General features: G+C 55.7%; 6 protein-coding genes across 6 annotated transcripts; 2 read left to right on the forward strand and 4 right to left on the reverse strand.

The window, feature by feature from the left end:
* Positions 1-2: 2 nt before the first annotated feature.
* Positions 3-879, reverse strand: HMPREF1541_11094 (uncharacterized protein; the record flags this gene model as incomplete). Its single annotated transcript, XM_008715763.1, has 2 exons — positions 3-686; positions 784-879. 2 exons carry the CDS (start codon positions 877-879, stop codon positions 3-5), a joined length of 780 nt encoding a protein of 259 aa, XP_008713985.1.
* A 315-nt stretch (positions 880-1,194) lies between these two features.
* HMPREF1541_11095 (uncharacterized protein) lies at positions 1,195-2,766 on the forward strand (the record flags this gene model as incomplete). The annotated part of the gene is made up of 1 exon (XM_008715764.1): positions 1,195-2,766. The coding sequence occupies one exon, from the start codon at positions 1,195-1,197 to the stop codon at positions 2,764-2,766; it is 1,572 nt and encodes a 523-aa protein (XP_008713986.1).
* A 5,054-nt stretch (positions 2,767-7,820) lies between these two features.
* HMPREF1541_11096 (uncharacterized protein) lies at positions 7,821-9,305 on the reverse strand (the record flags this gene model as incomplete). The annotated part of the gene is made up of 1 exon (XM_008715765.1): positions 7,821-9,305. The coding sequence occupies one exon, from the start codon at positions 9,303-9,305 to the stop codon at positions 7,821-7,823; it is 1,485 nt and encodes a 494-aa protein (XP_008713987.1).
* A 1,598-nt stretch (positions 9,306-10,903) lies between these two features.
* HMPREF1541_11097 (uncharacterized protein) lies at positions 10,904-12,628 on the forward strand (the record flags this gene model as incomplete). Its single annotated transcript, XM_008715766.1, has 1 exon — positions 10,904-12,628. One exon carries the CDS (start codon positions 10,904-10,906, stop codon positions 12,626-12,628), a length of 1,725 nt encoding a protein of 574 aa, XP_008713988.1.
* Positions 12,629-13,348: 720 nt separating this feature from the next.
* HMPREF1541_11098 (uncharacterized protein) lies at positions 13,349-15,067 on the reverse strand (the record flags this gene model as incomplete). The annotated part of the gene is made up of 4 exons (XM_008715767.1): positions 13,349-14,619; positions 14,669-14,801; positions 14,850-14,921; positions 14,966-15,067. 4 exons carry the CDS (start codon positions 15,065-15,067, stop codon positions 13,349-13,351), a joined length of 1,578 nt encoding a protein of 525 aa, XP_008713989.1.
* Positions 15,068-15,685: 618 nt separating this feature from the next.
* On the reverse strand, positions 15,686-16,717 carry HMPREF1541_11099 (uncharacterized protein; the record flags this gene model as incomplete). Its single annotated transcript, XM_008715768.1, has 1 exon — positions 15,686-16,717. One exon carries the CDS (start codon positions 16,715-16,717, stop codon positions 15,686-15,688), a length of 1,032 nt encoding a protein of 343 aa, XP_008713990.1.
* Positions 16,718-17,653: the final 936 nt, after the last annotated feature.

Genomic DNA, 17,653 nt, shown 5'->3' on the forward strand with positions numbered 1-17,653 from the left:
TTTCAAATGGCGAATCCGTAGCTGCCATCCCAATCCCAGACAACGCCGTCCTGCTTGCCGCCGCCCAGGCGCAGCTGTTCGAAGCTCGGCACCTCGTCCGTGTCATAGAATCTCACAAGCGCATCCATCTCGTCGTCGCCCAACACACCCAGCTCTTCGCCCTCCCATTCATCGCACACGCGCGTCATCCACGCCATGCGCCGCTGGATATCCTCCGTGCCGATCCCCGGCGCTCGTTTGCGCAATTTCCTCCTCAGCTGGCCCACGCGCGCGATACTGTCGCCCGTCCCCTGCGGCAGAAACCCTGCAATGTCCCGCCGGATCCTCGCCGCCAGCCGCGGCCCATTCCCGTTCGTGCTCACCATGATCTGCAGCGGGCCGTCACGGTGCACGCTCCCAAAGTAGAAGTCACACTCGGGCGGCACGTCGGCGATGTTGGCGGGGACGCGCTGCGCCTTGCAGTATTTCCAGATGCGGGTCGAGGCGGCTGGGTCGTCGATGGCGGTGAGGACCATGGCGACGTTTTTTGAGGGCTCGAGGTCGAGGGGTAGGAAGACGCGGTCGACGTGCGTCACTTGGCCGTGGGCGATGCGGTGGCGGACTTCCGGGTTGAGGCCCGAAGAAGGGCAGACGACGGTGACGCGTGCGTCGGCGTTGAGGAGGTTGAGGATGCGGCCGGCTGCGACCTGGATGGGGGAGGAGGAGTGGTTAGTATGGGGAGAATTGGTGGTGATTCAGAGAGGAGAGACGGTGGAGGTGGTGATCAGGCAGTAGATTGCTTACCTCGCCGCCGCCTACGACTAGGACATTCTTGTTCCGGATTTGCCAGGCGAGGATCAGGGAGCCTCCGCCCTGCACCTGAGGGAACTGTTCGGGCATGGTGTGCGCGGGCGCGCAGAAGAATCCATTGGGAGAAGAGAGAGTCACGGCGCCGTGGAAATACTCGCAGTCGAATTGAAGGGAGGGCCCGCTCGATGATGAAATTGCAGGCCACGCCCGATAAGATTGTCGGCGTTCGGCGCTACTTTGCTCCGGCATCGACAACTTTTCTTGTGGGCGGGCAGGCGTGAATGAATGGTTGCTATCACTTGACTCCTCGTGATCTGAAGTGGAAAGCAATGTCTTTGGAGCCTCCAGACTCATGAATCGTCATATCTACACAGCCATATTGATACAGACCCGACTCACGGCACAATGAGAGGCGTCAAAGTCTTCTCCGGCACCTCCCACCCCGCCCTCACCGAAGCTATCTGCCAGCGTCTGGGCACCACACCTACACCATGCGACCTCGGCCACTTCGCCAACGGCGAGATTCGTGTGCAAGTTGGCGTCTCAGTGCGAAATGATGACGTCTTCATCGTTCAAAGCGGCAGCTCTCGCATCAACGACAGTGTGATGGAGATGCTCATTATGATCAATGCTTGCAAGGGCGGCTCTGCCAAGTCCATCACCGCCGTGCTACCCTACTTCCCATACTCGCGCCAGTCCAAGAAAAAGGCTCACAGAGGCGCTATCACTGCGAAGATGGTGGCCAACCTCATGTCTGTGGCGGGAGTCAGCCACGTCATCACTGTCGACCTGCACAGCTCGCAGATGCAAGGCTTTTTTGGAAAACCAGTCGACAACCTCCACGCTGAGCCCCTAATAGCAAGGTGGATCAAGACCAACGTCAAGCACTGGAGCCATGCTGTGGTGGTCAGCAAGAATGTGGGCGGCACCAAACGTGTCACTTCTTTGGCAGACCGCCTGAATGTCCAATTTGCCATCGTTTCCACCGAACGAGAGAGGAGACGACCGCCTGGCCAACCGGTCAACATGGCTGACTCCACTGTCTTCTTCGATGCGGTCGAGCCTGCATCCCTGCGCACTTTTGAGCGATCCAACAGTACCGACAGCGATCGAAGCAATGATGCAGACACAGAGGCTGACTCGGCACCGTCGCCGAGACTCAAGCTCCAGGCCAATGGCGGCGCTTCTCGCCCTAAAGCGGTCACCATTTCCTCCGATCCACAGATCTCCAGCACTCCTCCATCCGCAGAGGGCCCCAACGATTCAGACGAGGACCTGCTGGGCGCGGGCGTGAACCGGGCCGAAACCTTCCCCAGCGCACGGAGACCGTCTGAATACGAGGCCGCCGACTCTCTGAATGATCAAAAGGCAAGGGATGTCATCATTGGCCGCTTGATTCAGGGTCATGTCGTCGACGATGACCACCCGTCTCCCGCGTTATCGGCGCAGTACGGTGCAGACCGCAACTCGGATGGAAACGATCACGATCCAATGACCTCTTCGTTCATCTCCACTACATCCTCGTTGCAAGCTGATCATGCCCTCGGTGGAACGCTGGATGCTGCAGCATCGTCGGATGAAGAAGAGGATGGGATCAAGAACCCCGACCTACAGCACACGGTGACTCTAGTCGGTAATGTCAAGGATCGCACCGTGATCATCATGGACGACATTATTGACAAGACCGGATCGTGGATAGCTGCCGCCGAGACTTGTGTTAAGAGGGGTCAGGCTAAGATGGTGTATTGCATTGCGATCCATGCCTTGTTCGACGATGAGTCCCTGGCAGAGCTCGAAGCCTGCGAGTGCATTGATTACGTGGTGGTGACAAATACCTTCCCTATGGCCAGTGAGCGGGCTAAGTCCTCCCGCAAACTGATTGTGATTGACCTGTCCAACCTTCTTTCGGAAGCCATCAGGCGCAATCATCACGGAGGTACGCAGCCTTCTCTGGAGCCATACTTGGACAAATTCTAACCGCTTCATAGAGAGCGTGTCGACCCTTTTCCTCACCGATTGATGAGGCTCAACGGGGCGCTGGTTGGGCTACCAAGGTAGCGGTGATTGGTGATTACTTGGCGGATGTCCCTCTTATGCATCACGCGCGGCGTTACGGTGTTACAGAGCAGGCGAGAAAGCATCTTCACATGTGCTCATAGTAGGCATAGGCGGCGTCGAGAATCTGCCACGATGCTTTGTACACAATGAACCGGAACCATACATGTTAGTCGGACTTTCAAAATCCGGTCGAACGAGTAAAGGGCCACAGATGCCGAATGACGTCGGATAATCACGGCCTCAGGCAATGCATGCGCGCGCCCTGCAGCCACGGTTGTCTGAATCTCGGTGCACTATTTCGATGTGCTGCTGTCAAGGCACAATCTACACGACGTGCCTCTTTACACCGCCCTGAAGCACATCAGCTCGATTACGGCTCAGCCACATATGGCTGCTGGGCAACGTAGTTAGTTCTTTGCTTGACAGCCTTCAGATGAATGGATGTTTTTGCAAGGACCTCTGAATCGCGAGGCTACCAACCTAGTGGCCGGGCGGATCGTCATGCAATGCGATGCAGTGTCGCTTGTGAAGCGAGAACGAACAACCGGTCCACGAGGCTAAGTAGAGATCTACAACCTGCAGGGCCCCACGAGCATGCATGTCTCCTTTTACCTTATCGGATCCAAAAGACAACGCTGCAGCACAACTCATTGGGTCAGGCCACCACCGTTGAAAATCCTCGAGATGCACGAGCACTGTTTGGTCGCTGCAATCACGACCCGACTACTATGACGAGCAAGCGGAGTCAGATGGGGATTCCTAGGCGTGGAGGGTGTAGGGATACGTTGGGGGTTGTATTCGATTGCGCTAATGCACGACTCTCCTTTGGGCATTCTGCAGCATGATGGATATCCCTCGCTACCATTCTCGGACCTGGCAGGCAACTTGGCATTCACGCCTTTGTTCTGCACCGCGCGAAAACGGCTAGAGGACTCTGACTCGAACACTCTTAGAGTTGTGACAAGTTCTGTTGGTCGTGTGAACCACACGCAAGGGTTAGCGCACTGTGGGGGCTGTCAGTCACTGCAAGCCTCGCCCAACACCTCGGAAATGCAGTCCCTCTCTGCTCCAAACCCTGTGCCAGATCCCAGTGCCTCATTTGCGGTACCGATGTTTCGCGAACACCTGATGGCACATAGTCCTGCTTAGTGCTTCCGCTTGCGCACTACTCCGTACGAGCAAAATCACCTTGAATCCTTGAACCCTTGAACCCTGGCGGCGGAAGCTGTCTTCCGGATCCGTGTCTGCTGCATTTCAAGCTATCCATATCAAGCACTTCCTTGCGCTACTGCCATGGTGCGTTATGTCACATCCAACTGATATCCCGGTTTCACGGTCTTGGGCCTGTGCTAGAAAACCTTTGTTCCCGCCCCCATGTGTGCTATCTACCGTGAGTGGCCGCTTGGCTTGTCAGAAGGGTGGTGACTTCGACGATGAAACGGCTAGCTGTCTTGGATCACTTGTCAATGGCTCAGCCCTGCTAAATGTGGCTTGCAGAATCGCCCAAGACTCCCGACTGCAAGGTGCGAGAGCACGATCCTGCCGAGACTTCCGTTGAGCGCCCCAACGCCGGCCATCCTTCACCATCTCGGAATTCTTTGCAGCGGTATCCCGGATTTCGGTCCGGACGCAGCTCGAGTCGTATTCGCACCTTGGATTGTCCTGTACTCAAGTTTCCGCTACAGCCTCATCTTCGCTTGCCAATCCCCTAGTGTGCTAAGACCAGGTTCGAGCTAAAGCAACCGTTCCTTCGTTTCGGGACCCTGCCTTCGTTTCGACACCGTCACTACCACTCCACTGTAGCCTTTGTGCCAGATCTGGACATCCCTGTTCGGACCAGATCTGGCTTCACAGATCTCGGCAATACGGGCCATCGATGCTCAAGTAAATGCTTGCCCGCATGCAAGTATCTTGACAAGCTAGCAGCTACCGCCAGTCCGTGCTTCCTTCGATATGAGCACTGTGGATCTTAGGAGCCTACCATGCTTCCCCGACACGGCGTACCAGGATCCTGGACATGAAGCCTCTCCGTGGACTTTCATCGGTAGGCCCGAGCACTCGGAAAGCATTTGGACCTGATACGTTGTTTGAGGCTGATGGGGAGCGTAGGGATAAACAATATGTATATAAGGTTGGTGTCAACTTGAACTCTATCTCGACAAGACGGTGAACTCAAACTCATCCTCAACCCTTTGATCGGTGAGTGACTCTGGCCTCACGTTTTCTTATTTCACCCCCAGAGTTGCTCATCTTGCGTTGACCAACTCTCGACATTCATCCTCAGCAAGTTTGAGCAGGAGCAAACGAACCAGGACTCTTGTCATCAGTCAGCAGAGGCCGCCCCAGTCCATCCATCCGACCAATCCACAGCGTGCTGCAGCTCAGTCGAGCACCATCTTCAAGGCCACCACCAACACTGTACAGGCAGCATCCCTGGCGGCATCGTTCTCCATCCAACCAGCACCGTTCACGGTATCCGCCAACCCACCAGCGTCTATCCCTGAGCACACAACCGAAGATGACCAGCACCCGGCGATTCCCCCTGGTAAGCAAGTCTGCGTTTAGTACGCGAGCACTCGACCCACCGCTGCCCAACGTCCGGGATCAACATCCTTTGTATAGCCGAGCCTCATTCGTGCCTCACATTGGCTTTGCGCTTCATGAAGCCCCCACTTCCTATCCTCCCCCCTTCAGCCTGCGCCACTGCAACCTTCTTTCACGCAGTCTAGGCTCCTTCATTTCTTTTCTCCTCCACAGCTGCCCAACCGCTATCCCACTAACGCAAATTGAAACCTCAGGAAGGGCAGAAATGCACCGGTCACGAATGGGGCCGACTCAAGCACCCAGGCAACGATCTCGTGCACTGGTTCTGCGACGTGTGCCACGACAAGGTCAACGTGGTGTACCAATGCCAGAAATGCCGCTTCTACCTCTGTGCCAAATGCCGCAATCATGGGAACCTCGGTGGCCGTGATGTCGCTATGCCGGCGTATCCTGGGAGTGGCGGGTGAGTGCTTGATGTGGTGAATACCTGACTAATGGGTCATGTATGCTAATTCTGGGGCAGGGGGCGTCGGCAGAGGTAGCGCTACTGCGTGTGGCAAGAGTGGATGGTGAACACTCTACACGCGATGTTGCGGATCTCGATGACAGCGGCAGTAATCGTGGAACACCACCCACAGGGCGTCCTCACTCTGTTCATGACACTTTACTTTCTGGCATCACCACGCATACGTCCGGTATGAACAGCAAACAAAAGTCGCCGCTCAAACCGCACGCTTCGCAGTCTTCGGTCGCTGGCCATCGAAACACGATCATCACCTGCCCTCTAGTCAAACAACGCTCATCGCTGCGCCACGTGCCTCTTCTACCCAAAAACAAACATAGCCACATCTGCCACCGTACCAGTTCGGCTCTTCACGCCGCAGCGCAAACCGGATATATCCATCAAAAAGAAAAAGAGCCCCTTTGAACACCACTAGCCAGACTTGTATACTTGGGTGCGCCGGGACAACACTCACATACAATTCGCACCACACATTCCACTACATCTCACAGCACATTCCCACTGAATCTCATACACCACACCCACATCCTCACCCCTCAATCCCCACCCTACGAAGACACGGCCGACTCAAAAAAGCTTTTCGTTACCAGACACACAGAGAGTTCCCCCAACGATATCCAAAACACCAGGACAATCTATGACTTACATACGGCCTTCAGCAGCAATAAATAACGAAACGAACGAGACGGCGGAGACACAGCCACAGAGAAAGGATAGATAGGGCAGCCTACCTACGATGTGAACGTTATGTGAACGCGCACGTGGGGTGAGAAGTAGTTTTTTCTCTGGTTATCCAGGCGCAGAAGCGATAGACCAGAAAACGAGCGTTGGCGAAGGTTTCAAATCTGTATGTTGGATCTTGTCGGGCTGGAGAGGTTCCATTACGCGGATGGTTTAGGAGTCCACGAGCTTACTTACGCTGCTGATGGCATCTGCCTTTTTTTCTTTCTTTTTTTGGGCCTCTGGGCTGGTGGGCGAATTGCTTTGGGGGGAAGGGTCGGCTGTGTACTTTTGGGAGGAGAATATGGTAGGTGAAGCTCGAGGTTAAGGCAGCGATTTGAGAGATACATCGATATCAGAGCTGGGCCAGCAAAGCACTTCATGGAAAGAAACCAGTGCAGTGCAGTGCAGTGCAGTGCCTCAGCCCAAACTTCGATGCAAGACTTGTTCCTGATGCCGTTGTTCATGAGACTGCTGTTGTCATGGTCATGGTCATGGTCGTCGTCGTCGTCGTCTTGGTGGTCCTCGCCGTGATTGAACAGACTCCGGCTATGCCATGATATCGTCGAACACTTCACTTGGCTCCCTTCCCCTTTGATACTCGCATTCGTGTTCTCACGCGCAACCTCACCTGACCTGACCTGACCTCGCCTCGCCTCACCCCACCCAGCATGAATCATCACAGTCGCACAGTCGTTCGAGTTCCGAATGCTCACAAGCACCCCCCAACGAAACAGCGAGGTTAGGAGCAACATGGATCATATGAGGCAGAGAGAGGTCATGTCACATGTGGCGAAGGGAGGCGGCGGAAGGGGGTAGGCGGAAGGGGGGAGGAATGGGATTTGCCAAGAAGAAAAGATCTGCCAGTGAGGCAAGCGAGGCGGAGCGAGGCGAGACTGGCGAGACTGGCGAGACGGACGGCGCACGGTCCGGTATGAATACGGAGTAGACAAAAATATACCGAGTATGGTGGTGGGGCCAGGGGTGTTGATGCGATGTGATGTGAAGTGAAGTGAAGCGACAGTAAGATACAAAAAATGATGGGATTTGGTTTCATTGTGCAACAACGCAACGCCTGCTAATCTTCAATTTGACACTTCCTGCTCCTGTTCCCCGATCCAAGTAGCTGGGAGTGCAATTTCGTTATCCTCGCTGTCCCTCGCCCCGTCCACATAAAACATCACATTTAGTTAAATTCCCGCCCCGTCAGCACAGCCGGCGCGACCAAACTCCACGCGTAGATCCCATAGCAGCACCACGCGCTGACAATCTTGATCCAGCTGGCCCAGTAGGTACGGCCCACAGGCTGGAAGTCGCCCGCCGCTGTCTCGGGGTCGAATTGCTGGGTCAGTAGTGTTGCGACCCAGCAGGTGGCCATGAAGAAGATGACGTGGAACAGACTGTAGTTGTACTGGGTGCCGAGGCGCTCGTCATCGGTAGCCTTCTTGCGTGATGCTGGGGTATCTTCGTCGTCTGAGTCGGAATCGTCATCGAGAGCGCTGGCTGGTAGTGCGCCGGATTCGATGGCTGCGCGCATGATCTCGCGACGCGAGGCTGGCTGCGTGGTGACGAGTCCATGTTCGGAGTGGCTGTCCGCTGCGTCGGCCTGTGATAGTTGCGCGTAGCTGCCGTTAGCAGCATTGCCGGATGACAGTGCGAAACCATAGGTTGCAGCACGTGTAGTGGTATATGCGATGGTTAGCATGGTGACAAGTGCGCCGAGAACGATGGTGGTAGTTCGGGCACCACGGGCGCGGATCAGTGGATTGCAGTGCTGGTCATCAGGCTCCATGCAAACGGCGGAGAAGGTGAGGTAGGTGCAGTAGACGGCCACCATCGCGGACTGTCCAATGCCGGCTTTAGGGTTGGCATCCTGGACGGAAGGCAAGACGGAGATGAAGGTGACGACAAGGGTGAGCAGGAGATTAATGGTGATGGCGCTGATGTTCATGCTGCAGTGTGACTTGGCGAAGTAAATGTACATAATGATAGTCATGGCGAAGGCGGCCAAATACATGCTGAGGGACGAGCCGACCAGCAAGACTTGCCAGATGCGCAAAGACGCGCTATCGTTGTTGTCTTCGGCGGTATCGATACGTTCCTGACACATGTCGGCCCATTGGTATGCAAGATCGACGAGGAGGATCAGGCCGAGTAGAACGAATAGCATGGCGCCCACGAAAGCGATGTATTTCCCCCAGAACATGAAGAACCCTTCAGGAATCAGGAAGGAAATAACGATAAGAGCCAGCCAGGCAATGATCTTAGGGCCCCAGTAACCGTTTTGCAGGCCCGCGCGTGGGTTCTTGGTGGAGGTGACGCCCATAAGGAAGACGGAGAGGGCGATGTGGAAGAGGCCAAGGGCGAAGTTGATGCGCTGGACAGCGAAGTAGCCATAGCAGGTGCTGTCACCGCATTTGAAGGTCATATAATCGAGTGTGAGATGTTCGAGCTTGCGGATGGCCCAGGGTGTGAGCATGATCCAGGCAAGGATGCTGTTGATGAGGAGCAGGACGGCGTAGGCGATACGGGTTGCGATGCTACTGCGGAACTTGCCACAGGCCGAGCAAAGCGCTGAGCAGGTAGCAGCACCACAGCATGATGCACCGACGGACCAGAGAGTAGCTGCACTGGGCAGCGCCAGCAGTGGTAAAGAGAGGAGAGCGCCCATGATGGCGGGTGCGGTCGGTTGGGATGATCAGGCGACAGCGACAGTTGGTAAAGATATCGCTCAGCGATCGTGGGGGAGGCTTTCGACGTGAGAGTTGGATCGCGTTTTAGCTACACGACCGTCGGCGGTCACGGTGAGATGAATAGCGGCAGCCTGCGGACAACAAGCTGATGATGGCAGCGTCGCAGTTGGGGTCGAATCCATCCGCGGCGGCGAGCCGCGTTCGCCGAGCCCCGTGCCAAGTCAAATGCTTGGCATTAGAGAACTGACGTCATGTGAGCTCCCGGCTTGCCTCTCATCTGTTTCTTGTTGAATTGTACTATTTTCCCCCTTGATGCAGTAATCAAAGCAAAACAAGCTGGTATTTGAAAAGCCCCAGATAAGAGAAACTCTCGTGGGGTTGCCAGGATGTTGATTACTGCATATACGCTGCGATCTGTTCTAGTTGTGCTTCGAGCTAGCATCCCACAATACAGGTAACTAAACCAACAACAAACAATGCGCCTCGAGCGACAGCCACCACCGCGGTGACAGGCTGCAGGGCTGTCTCCCAGTTCACAACTATGGCTTCTAGGCCACCAAACATTTCAGATGCAGAGGCTCCTCTCAGCACTGAAGGGTTGCGCAGACCACTGGTCAGGTTCGCATTGCGCTTGCAGTCTGCCCAGGCCTTCTCCATGCCGAGCGACTTGGTCTCGATTTCTTGGCTCTGCCACTGTTAGGACGGTACACAGCCGGGGAATCGGTTCCTACCGGGATCCGTGGTAGAGCCGACACTACCGGCTTCCGAGATTTTGGAACATTCATTAACATTGAGCGCTTGTTGGATCGACTGCTGCTCTTGATGGCGCGAATGACACTTTCTGCACTCTGGGAGTCGTGGTAGGTGACGTTGCGGACTGCTAAAAGCATGTTCTTCTGGCACACAAACACAGCAAGGGTGTGGACATGGTATTGACCGCCATGAACTGGTAAAACCTTTGGTTGATGGCTCGGCTGCGACATGGCTGTTGTGCAAGCGGAATGTTTATCTTCGCCTCTGTCTGATGAGGTGGGTTCGGCAGGATTTGGACATCTTTCTGAGCCACCAGATGCGCCCTTTAAGTATTCTACAGCTCGCTCTCCTTCCCCATGAGCTCGCAAGTAGCTGCTGTAGGCTCGGAGCCATCGTCGCGATTTGACGCGACGTCTATCACAGGACCAGTATAGTCTATGGCGGCGTTAATAGCAGCAACGCGATCCATTCTCACCGTTTGGAGCACCGCCAACATTTGCGATCGCAATTCGCAACTTCTGTGCTTGGCTCGCAGATGCTTCTTGGCAAAATCGCAACTTCCTTGGGGGCTGCGATCGTCTGCGATCGCAGGTGACCCTTTACGCAGTACATCACTTTTTCCAACTCTTAGACATTCTAAACACTTCAACTCCATGAGCATACAGATAAGCAATAGAGCTCAAGGTTCTGCCATATCTTCGGGACTGGAGAGGAGGATAAAGGTACATTCTTAGCAACCGCGCCAAAGCCCGCATAGAACGTGCTGGTACCCCACATATCGAACTCCACACTCCAGGTCGACAACTTGGTTACCCTCTTCGACATGGCCTCTCACAATTCCCATGACAAGCCCATCCCATATCGTCCCACTCCGACTGCTTTTACGGCGGTGACGGGACAGACACAGTCCACCCAACAACGGGCGGCTGTGCCGACTAAGACGTACCAAACGCAACGTTACCTCTCAGAGGCATCCGCAGATTCTTCCTGGAGTCCGGCCAATCGATGGCATGCGAGTAAGACCGAAGACCTCTTGAGAACAGCACGAACAGCAGAGGCTCGGCAGTTGAACGCGCTAGTTGATCAACGCCATGTTGACCCGCCAGGTGCCTCGTACCAAATTCCGCCAACGAAGAAGACGGTCTGCTCAGATCCAGGCAGCGCGGCTCATCGTGCCGACCATGACAGAACTCCGACACTCGCCCCCATGAGACATGAGGAACAGGATGGAGCAGGACTTGGATCAACCTCACAACGGAGAGCGGAATCTCCTCGTGCCAGTCCCGTACTCGCCCCGTCGTACGCTGCGATCGGAAAAAGCAGCCGCCCTCCAGCTGCAACATCGGCCACTGATTACGAAGTGAGTGCATTACAGTCCAGTGCAACGAGCTTCGTGGCGTTGCTCGAAACCTTTGGCATCACATACAATGCACACGGCGCACGCGAGCACGCGTATGTGTCGCGAACCTCCGGCACGCCACCATCCAGCGGCAACCAGAGTGCACGATCTTCCGAGGTCCCGGGCAGGCGGCGACCTGTAACTTCTAGGGTCCAGCGAGACTCCGAGTCCGAAGGAGACGAACCAGGCCCGGTTGATCCACAGACGGAGAACATCTCAGAGTCCATCGATAAGCGTTTCGCTTGTCCTTTCTTCAAACTCGATAGCGGCCTGTATAAGGCCTGTAAAGTCTTCGGACCTAAGGTGAACAGAATTGAGACAATCAAACGTCACGTAACGGGTCCGAAGCACGAGCAGTCTCCACACATGAACCATACTAAGCGCCAACAGATACTGGGACTCGGGCGCATCCCAGATCCGGCGCAGCGGTGGAAAGTCATGTATGCGATAATAGCTGAGAAGGCAGTGAACGACCCTGGCATACCGTCACCCTACGTTGGCACATGTGCTACAAGATCACGTCCGGCTCGTCAACTACAACTTTCCATGACCTCCACTCCTTCGAATCCGGACGCGCAAGCGTATTTCCAGGCGGCGGAGCAAGTCAGACGGCAGTTGTTGGATCATCTCGCCGCAATTGAAAACCAAGTGAACTCACGTATACAAGCGGCACGGCATGATGGGAATATGCGGGGGGCGGCTGCTCGAGCCGAAGCAGAGACCAGGCTGCGCAGGCTGGGCGACCGCTTTTTCAGTGGTTTGCCGTTGGATGGCGACGAAGCTGGCGAATCGTCGCTCTCTGGCCAGCTCAACCGCGAGCATGCCCACGACACAACCGCCAACTTCGAGCCTACAGCGCGAGGCCCGCTTGGTATTGGGCTTAGCTCGCCACCTCTGCCATGGCCTATGACCGCCAATGCCGAGGCTGGCAACACTGAAACCGTTGCTGCTGCTGCTGCTGCCGCCGCCGACCCTGATCTATATGCCCGCCAGCGGTCGAGAAGTGACAGCACTGCGTCGCCACCGAAAGCCCCGACCTCGCCGCCTGGTGACTCGGGGTACAGCAGCCTGCCTGAAGACGGCCTCTACTGCATCTGCGGACTTGGCCTCGAGTCATGGTGCTTGGCGTGCGGAAAGCCCTGCAATTAGACCTAGATCACCAAAGGTGGTGGTGGCAAAGGCCTTGTTGTTTCCAGTCGAGCGAACGCCACCCTAACGCCAATCGGGGAAAGCCAGCCAGGGAAGTACATTACAAACTCTGTGCATTTACTGCAAGATTATCACAGGAGAGGTGCAGGGAATTTGTGGATACGATGTTATGATTCAAAAGATGATGATTGATGACGATGACCACAGAGATGATTCAGACGATGATAATAATGATGACAACGACCACAGATATGACGCTGGCCATTGGCGATACGAAAAACAGGACTTGTCCATGAGGACGTAAACTGGCAACGTCGTTAACACGTGTGTTATACATCTGTGTCTATATATGTATAGAGATATACCAGGCTCATGCAAGCAGCATTCCTACGGGAAGGAAACCACCTACCTCCCCCAAGCATGGTATTGTATATGCTTGCACCACAACCAACGTGTGGCGTGTCGCGTATGGTCCATGGACGTCTGCAGCCAGATGAATCAAGTGCTGCTGCGAGGTTGTGAAACAAGTGGCTTTACTGACGGTCCATCTCTGGGAAGGTAGTCATGGCTCGTTACGAACACACCGGGAAGACCGTCAACAACGACGATGTCAGAGGTGGCCGAGCGACTTTCAAAGGCTTTACGTAAAGTGGGGGATATAGAATCGTCTGTCTAGGGCATATGCAAGAAATCCTTCCTTCTCAGAAATCCAAGCCGTCATCAGGCATTATGGTCTCGAGCGCGCACTACAACGTGCCGCCTTCCGTCCCGCTTCTTCTCCCGCCAGTCCCGCCACACGGCCCAGCTGCTCAAGACGAGGGCGCCCACCGCGGCGAACAACGTGACGACATAGGCGCTCTCGTAGCACTCACGGCCCAGCACGCAGTTGCGGTCACCGTTGTCTTCGACGATGCTGTGGCTGTCGTAAATACGGCCGTACAAGATGTTGAAGATATTGCCGGAGATGACGGGCGCCAGGGTCATGGTGCCCCAGTTCTGGGAGAGGCCGTGTATGCCAAAGGCGTCGGCGACGATGGAGGGGTAGACGCCGAACAGCATACCATAGCCGACACCAGTGATGCTTGAAATCAGGATAAGGAGATGGGGATTTTCGAGGATGATGGAGACGTATTGGGCGGCGCAGAAAAGAGCGCTGGATGCGATGAGGCACCAGAAGCGGCTGGCGTGGTACTTGCGGCCGATGTAGTCGGAGCCGATGCCGGAGAGGAGGCGGCCGCAGAAGCTGCAGAAGGAGAGGATGGAGACGTGCATGCTCTGCGTGCGGGTGATGAAGCTGGGCGCGACGTCACGGTCCGAATGTTTCCACAGCGCGACTGTTACGTTGCCGATATTGTTGATGGTCATCAGGCCGATGCCTGTCAGGAGCCCGAGGAGGCAGAAAATGAGCCAGAAGCGCGGGAGGTAGACGAGGGACCAGCCTCGGACGTCCAGATGCCTGTAGTCGGGCGACTCGCGTTGGAATTGCTCGGAGGTCTTAGATCGCTCCAGATCCTCCGGCGAAGCTTCATCGTCATCTGAAAGGAAGGGTGTGTCGGCCGTATCATCGTCCGCAGCGCAGGGTGGGGGCGAAGTAGATCTCGAGAGAGGTGCTGAGGGCGAATCAATCACAGGCCCCTCATCCGCGGATGATTTGCGCCGGCGAGCTCGTCGTGAGATGGCTGAGTAGCTGTGAGGAGGGCTAGTGTTGAGGAAAGGGAAGGACAAGATTGGCAAAGCCACTGTGCCAGTAGCGAGTAGGACCAGGAAGCTATAGGTGTCGTGAGGTATAGCCAGTGCGATGACAGCGAAGAAGAGCGCCGACAGGCCGAAAGCAGCAAGAGGGAACGCGGTCGCCGTACCGCGAGATTCAGGGTAGTTGACAGCAGCAACTTTGATCGAGGCAGTGAATGCCGAACAACTGCCAGCTCCGGTGAAGAAGGAGAAGAGGCATAGCACGGGCATACTATAGGCTCCTGGCCCCGCATCATACGCTTCTCATGTCAGCCGTCTGGGAGTCTCAGACCTAGGACAATCTCTCACCCTGTGCGATGGGGAAGTATCCTGCACAAAATAATACTATTCCCAATGCTACGCCCCAGCGTGGTGACTTGGCGTCGACCATTATCCCGAGCGGTATGCCGCTAGCATACATACCCAGATTGCCAAATGTTCCCTATACATGTCAACATGGTATGTTGGACGCGGATCGGTGGGCACGAACAATGAGGTTGCTCTGGGTCGCGGACAATTGTAGCCGCTGAGCGAACTGCGGAGCCCATGCTGAGTAGACATACTGTCGCTGTCAGCCGCATCCATCTCGTGGTCTCCCTATCTTACGTTTGTCCCACAAGCCAGCGATATAACGGTCGCCGCGATCACGGAGATCAAGCGAGTACGCTTCGGATCGGACGAGAAGGTGAAGACGGCGGGCGGTGGCATGGTTTCGGTCTACGAAGGCTCGAGGAAGGGCCGTGGACTGTGTGCAAAGCAGACCATCTTCCCGCCTCCGGATTCGAGGTGCGACAGGGCGTGAGACTGCAAGACTGTTTGCGACACCAAACGGCCAGACGGGGTCAAGGCGTACAACCTGGGGTCAACGATATCGGAATACGGAATTCGGCGCTGTTCCGACGGCTGGACGTTTAGCCGGCTCCGGGGGGGGGCCTGGAGAACACCATCGACTTCAATGCTGCGACACTTACATGGATCTTGGTCTGGTCAATGAAGTTTTGCACGGCCTGCTCCGGTATAATTCTCAGTAGCCCTCTTCTGCAGCTCTCAAGTAGAGATTTGGTGAAACCCGCTGGAGTAAAGTAAGGCAACCCGAATATGTCTCAAGCGCTTCATTTACAAAGCTTTCGATCAAAGAAACGTCCCGAGGAGGACTAGAGAGTCCGATAGTATGGTCACGTACCATTTTTGCGACTACTAGATATCGACCAGACTTTTAGCGTCACTGATGGCGCTCCCGGGATTGACACTTTTCCCACAAAGGTTCCCTTGATGTTCCAGCCTTGCTAATAATACATTTCCATACTTGAATTCGTAGAATAATGGTTACAGTTTGGACGTATCCTCGTCAGCAGCAGCGGCAGTCTGACCTTCAACAGGAGGAGAAGTGACCAAGTTGCTTGGGGTTGCGGGAGTGTTGGCCGGCAAATCATTTGTTTCAGTCAGCTGTTTTTCAAGCTCTCGAATCCGTGCGCGGAGCATCTGGTTCTCCCGTGTTAAGGCCGCCGTTTCGGCTTGGTAGAAGGCAGACTCGTCTCGAACGCTATTGCGGCGAGCATGCTCTATCGGTGACGGGGGCCAGTCCGAGTAGCTGCCCGATGAAGGCTCATGGGAAATGTGAGCGGTTAGGGCTGGAGAGCGAGCGGCTGATGAGTTGTGTCGGGATGGTCGACGAGGTGGTTGCCCAGTCGGAATAGCAGGATGCGCGCTTGGAAATGAGATCGAGTTGGAGTGAGAGGCTCTCTGCGAGCCCTCGTACTCTGAGTCATCGGCGAGAGCTGAGGTTGGGCCCGACGGTCTTCCGTCACCGGCTGATTGCTGGGTGCCTCGAAGCGCATCGAGCTGCAGCTGCTGCTCGCGGATCATCTGTAGCATGCGGTTGACTTGGGCTTCCTGCTCTTGCTCGAGTTCGTTGTGAATCTCGCCCAGCGACGGCGTTCGAGAGTGATGGTGGGGATCACCCGTAGCCACAGTTGGCCGACCTGCTAGTGTCGCGGGGGACATGGAGGTGTAGGAATTGGAGATACTAGAACGACGGTCGGTAGAAGGCAACTCTCCAGGCGAGGGGATCGCCGGATCATTGAGGGAAAGCGACATGGCAACCTGTGAGCGGCGGCGTTCCGAAGGCATGCGGCCTAGGCGGGGCGAGCCACCACGGGCAAGGCTGCCGGAGGATCGTCTCGACCGGTCGGCGAGGTTGAGCGATGCCGCTGCGGCCAGGGAGGTTGTGGATAGACGAGGAGACGGAGAGTCCTGTCGGTCAGGTGAGGACATGGCTGTCGAGATGGCTCTCGTCTGTGTGGGTGAGGAGGCCATAGTGCGAGAAGGTGACAGAGAATTAAGGTCGGGAGGAGCCATAGGGGAACTGAGGGCAAAGATGAGCTGTTTATAATGGCAATGGATACATCGAACGAGTCTGAATTAAGGTGCTTAGATACGAGTCTCCCCCATTGAAGGTTGCGCAAGCTGGCAGCGCTGGCTGGTGATGTTCAGGCACGGACTCTGACAAACCACATGATCACGCCGCTGCGGGGCTTGGCGGTGACGCTGCTCTCCCGAGGGGCAAGCTGCTTTCTCTCAATGATCAACAAGGACAGGCGGCTGCAATGCTACAAGAGGGAATCGGTCGGGCAGAATTGGGTGCGAATGGGCACACCATTGAGATAGAACTGACGGAGGCAAGGCCGCGGGAATAATGATATTTTAGCTCAGCATATCGCGCATTACCTTCGCTCCCGCACTCCTCACCGCAGCTTATTAGGCATCCCCAATAAGAATGTCGACCCCCATGCGACCCCTGTTGTTGGCACCAGCGGCCGACGTCAGAGAATGCAAAGCAACGGATACCGTGTCCGCAGATGAGCTGGTCCAGCACTACTCCGTAGAGCTTCCACTCTCGCCCAAAGTACGGCAGCCAAGCTGTTACTGCTCGAGCTTTACTCCGTACAGCTTTATCGATAGCCATGTGCCTTTAAACAAGGATACTCCGTACTGCAGGAACCGACCACGGTAGGGTCCGGAGTACGGTATCGAGTAATCAATACATGGCCATTCCTCTACCGCCAGGCCCCCTCCCAGCCGCCCATAAACACGCAGACACACGACCAGCCGGGCCAGCTACCAGATCAGCTCGATCATTTTTGAGCCTCTCGACAGCGAATCAGACACTAAGATCAGCCCATCGCTAGGCGTGTGGTCCCCAATCGAGAGAGGGCACGGTGCTGCAAAACGACGCCTTACCCCAAGGGGATTTGTTTACAGCAGTACACGGCAGATCAGCCAGCGGCCAGCGGA

Source organism: Cyphellophora europaea (genome assembly GCF_000365145.1).
Source record: "Cyphellophora europaea CBS 101466 unplaced genomic scaffold supercont1.17, whole genome shotgun sequence".
Lineage (NCBI taxonomy): Eukaryota > Fungi > Ascomycota > Eurotiomycetes > Chaetothyriales > Cyphellophoraceae > Cyphellophora > Cyphellophora europaea.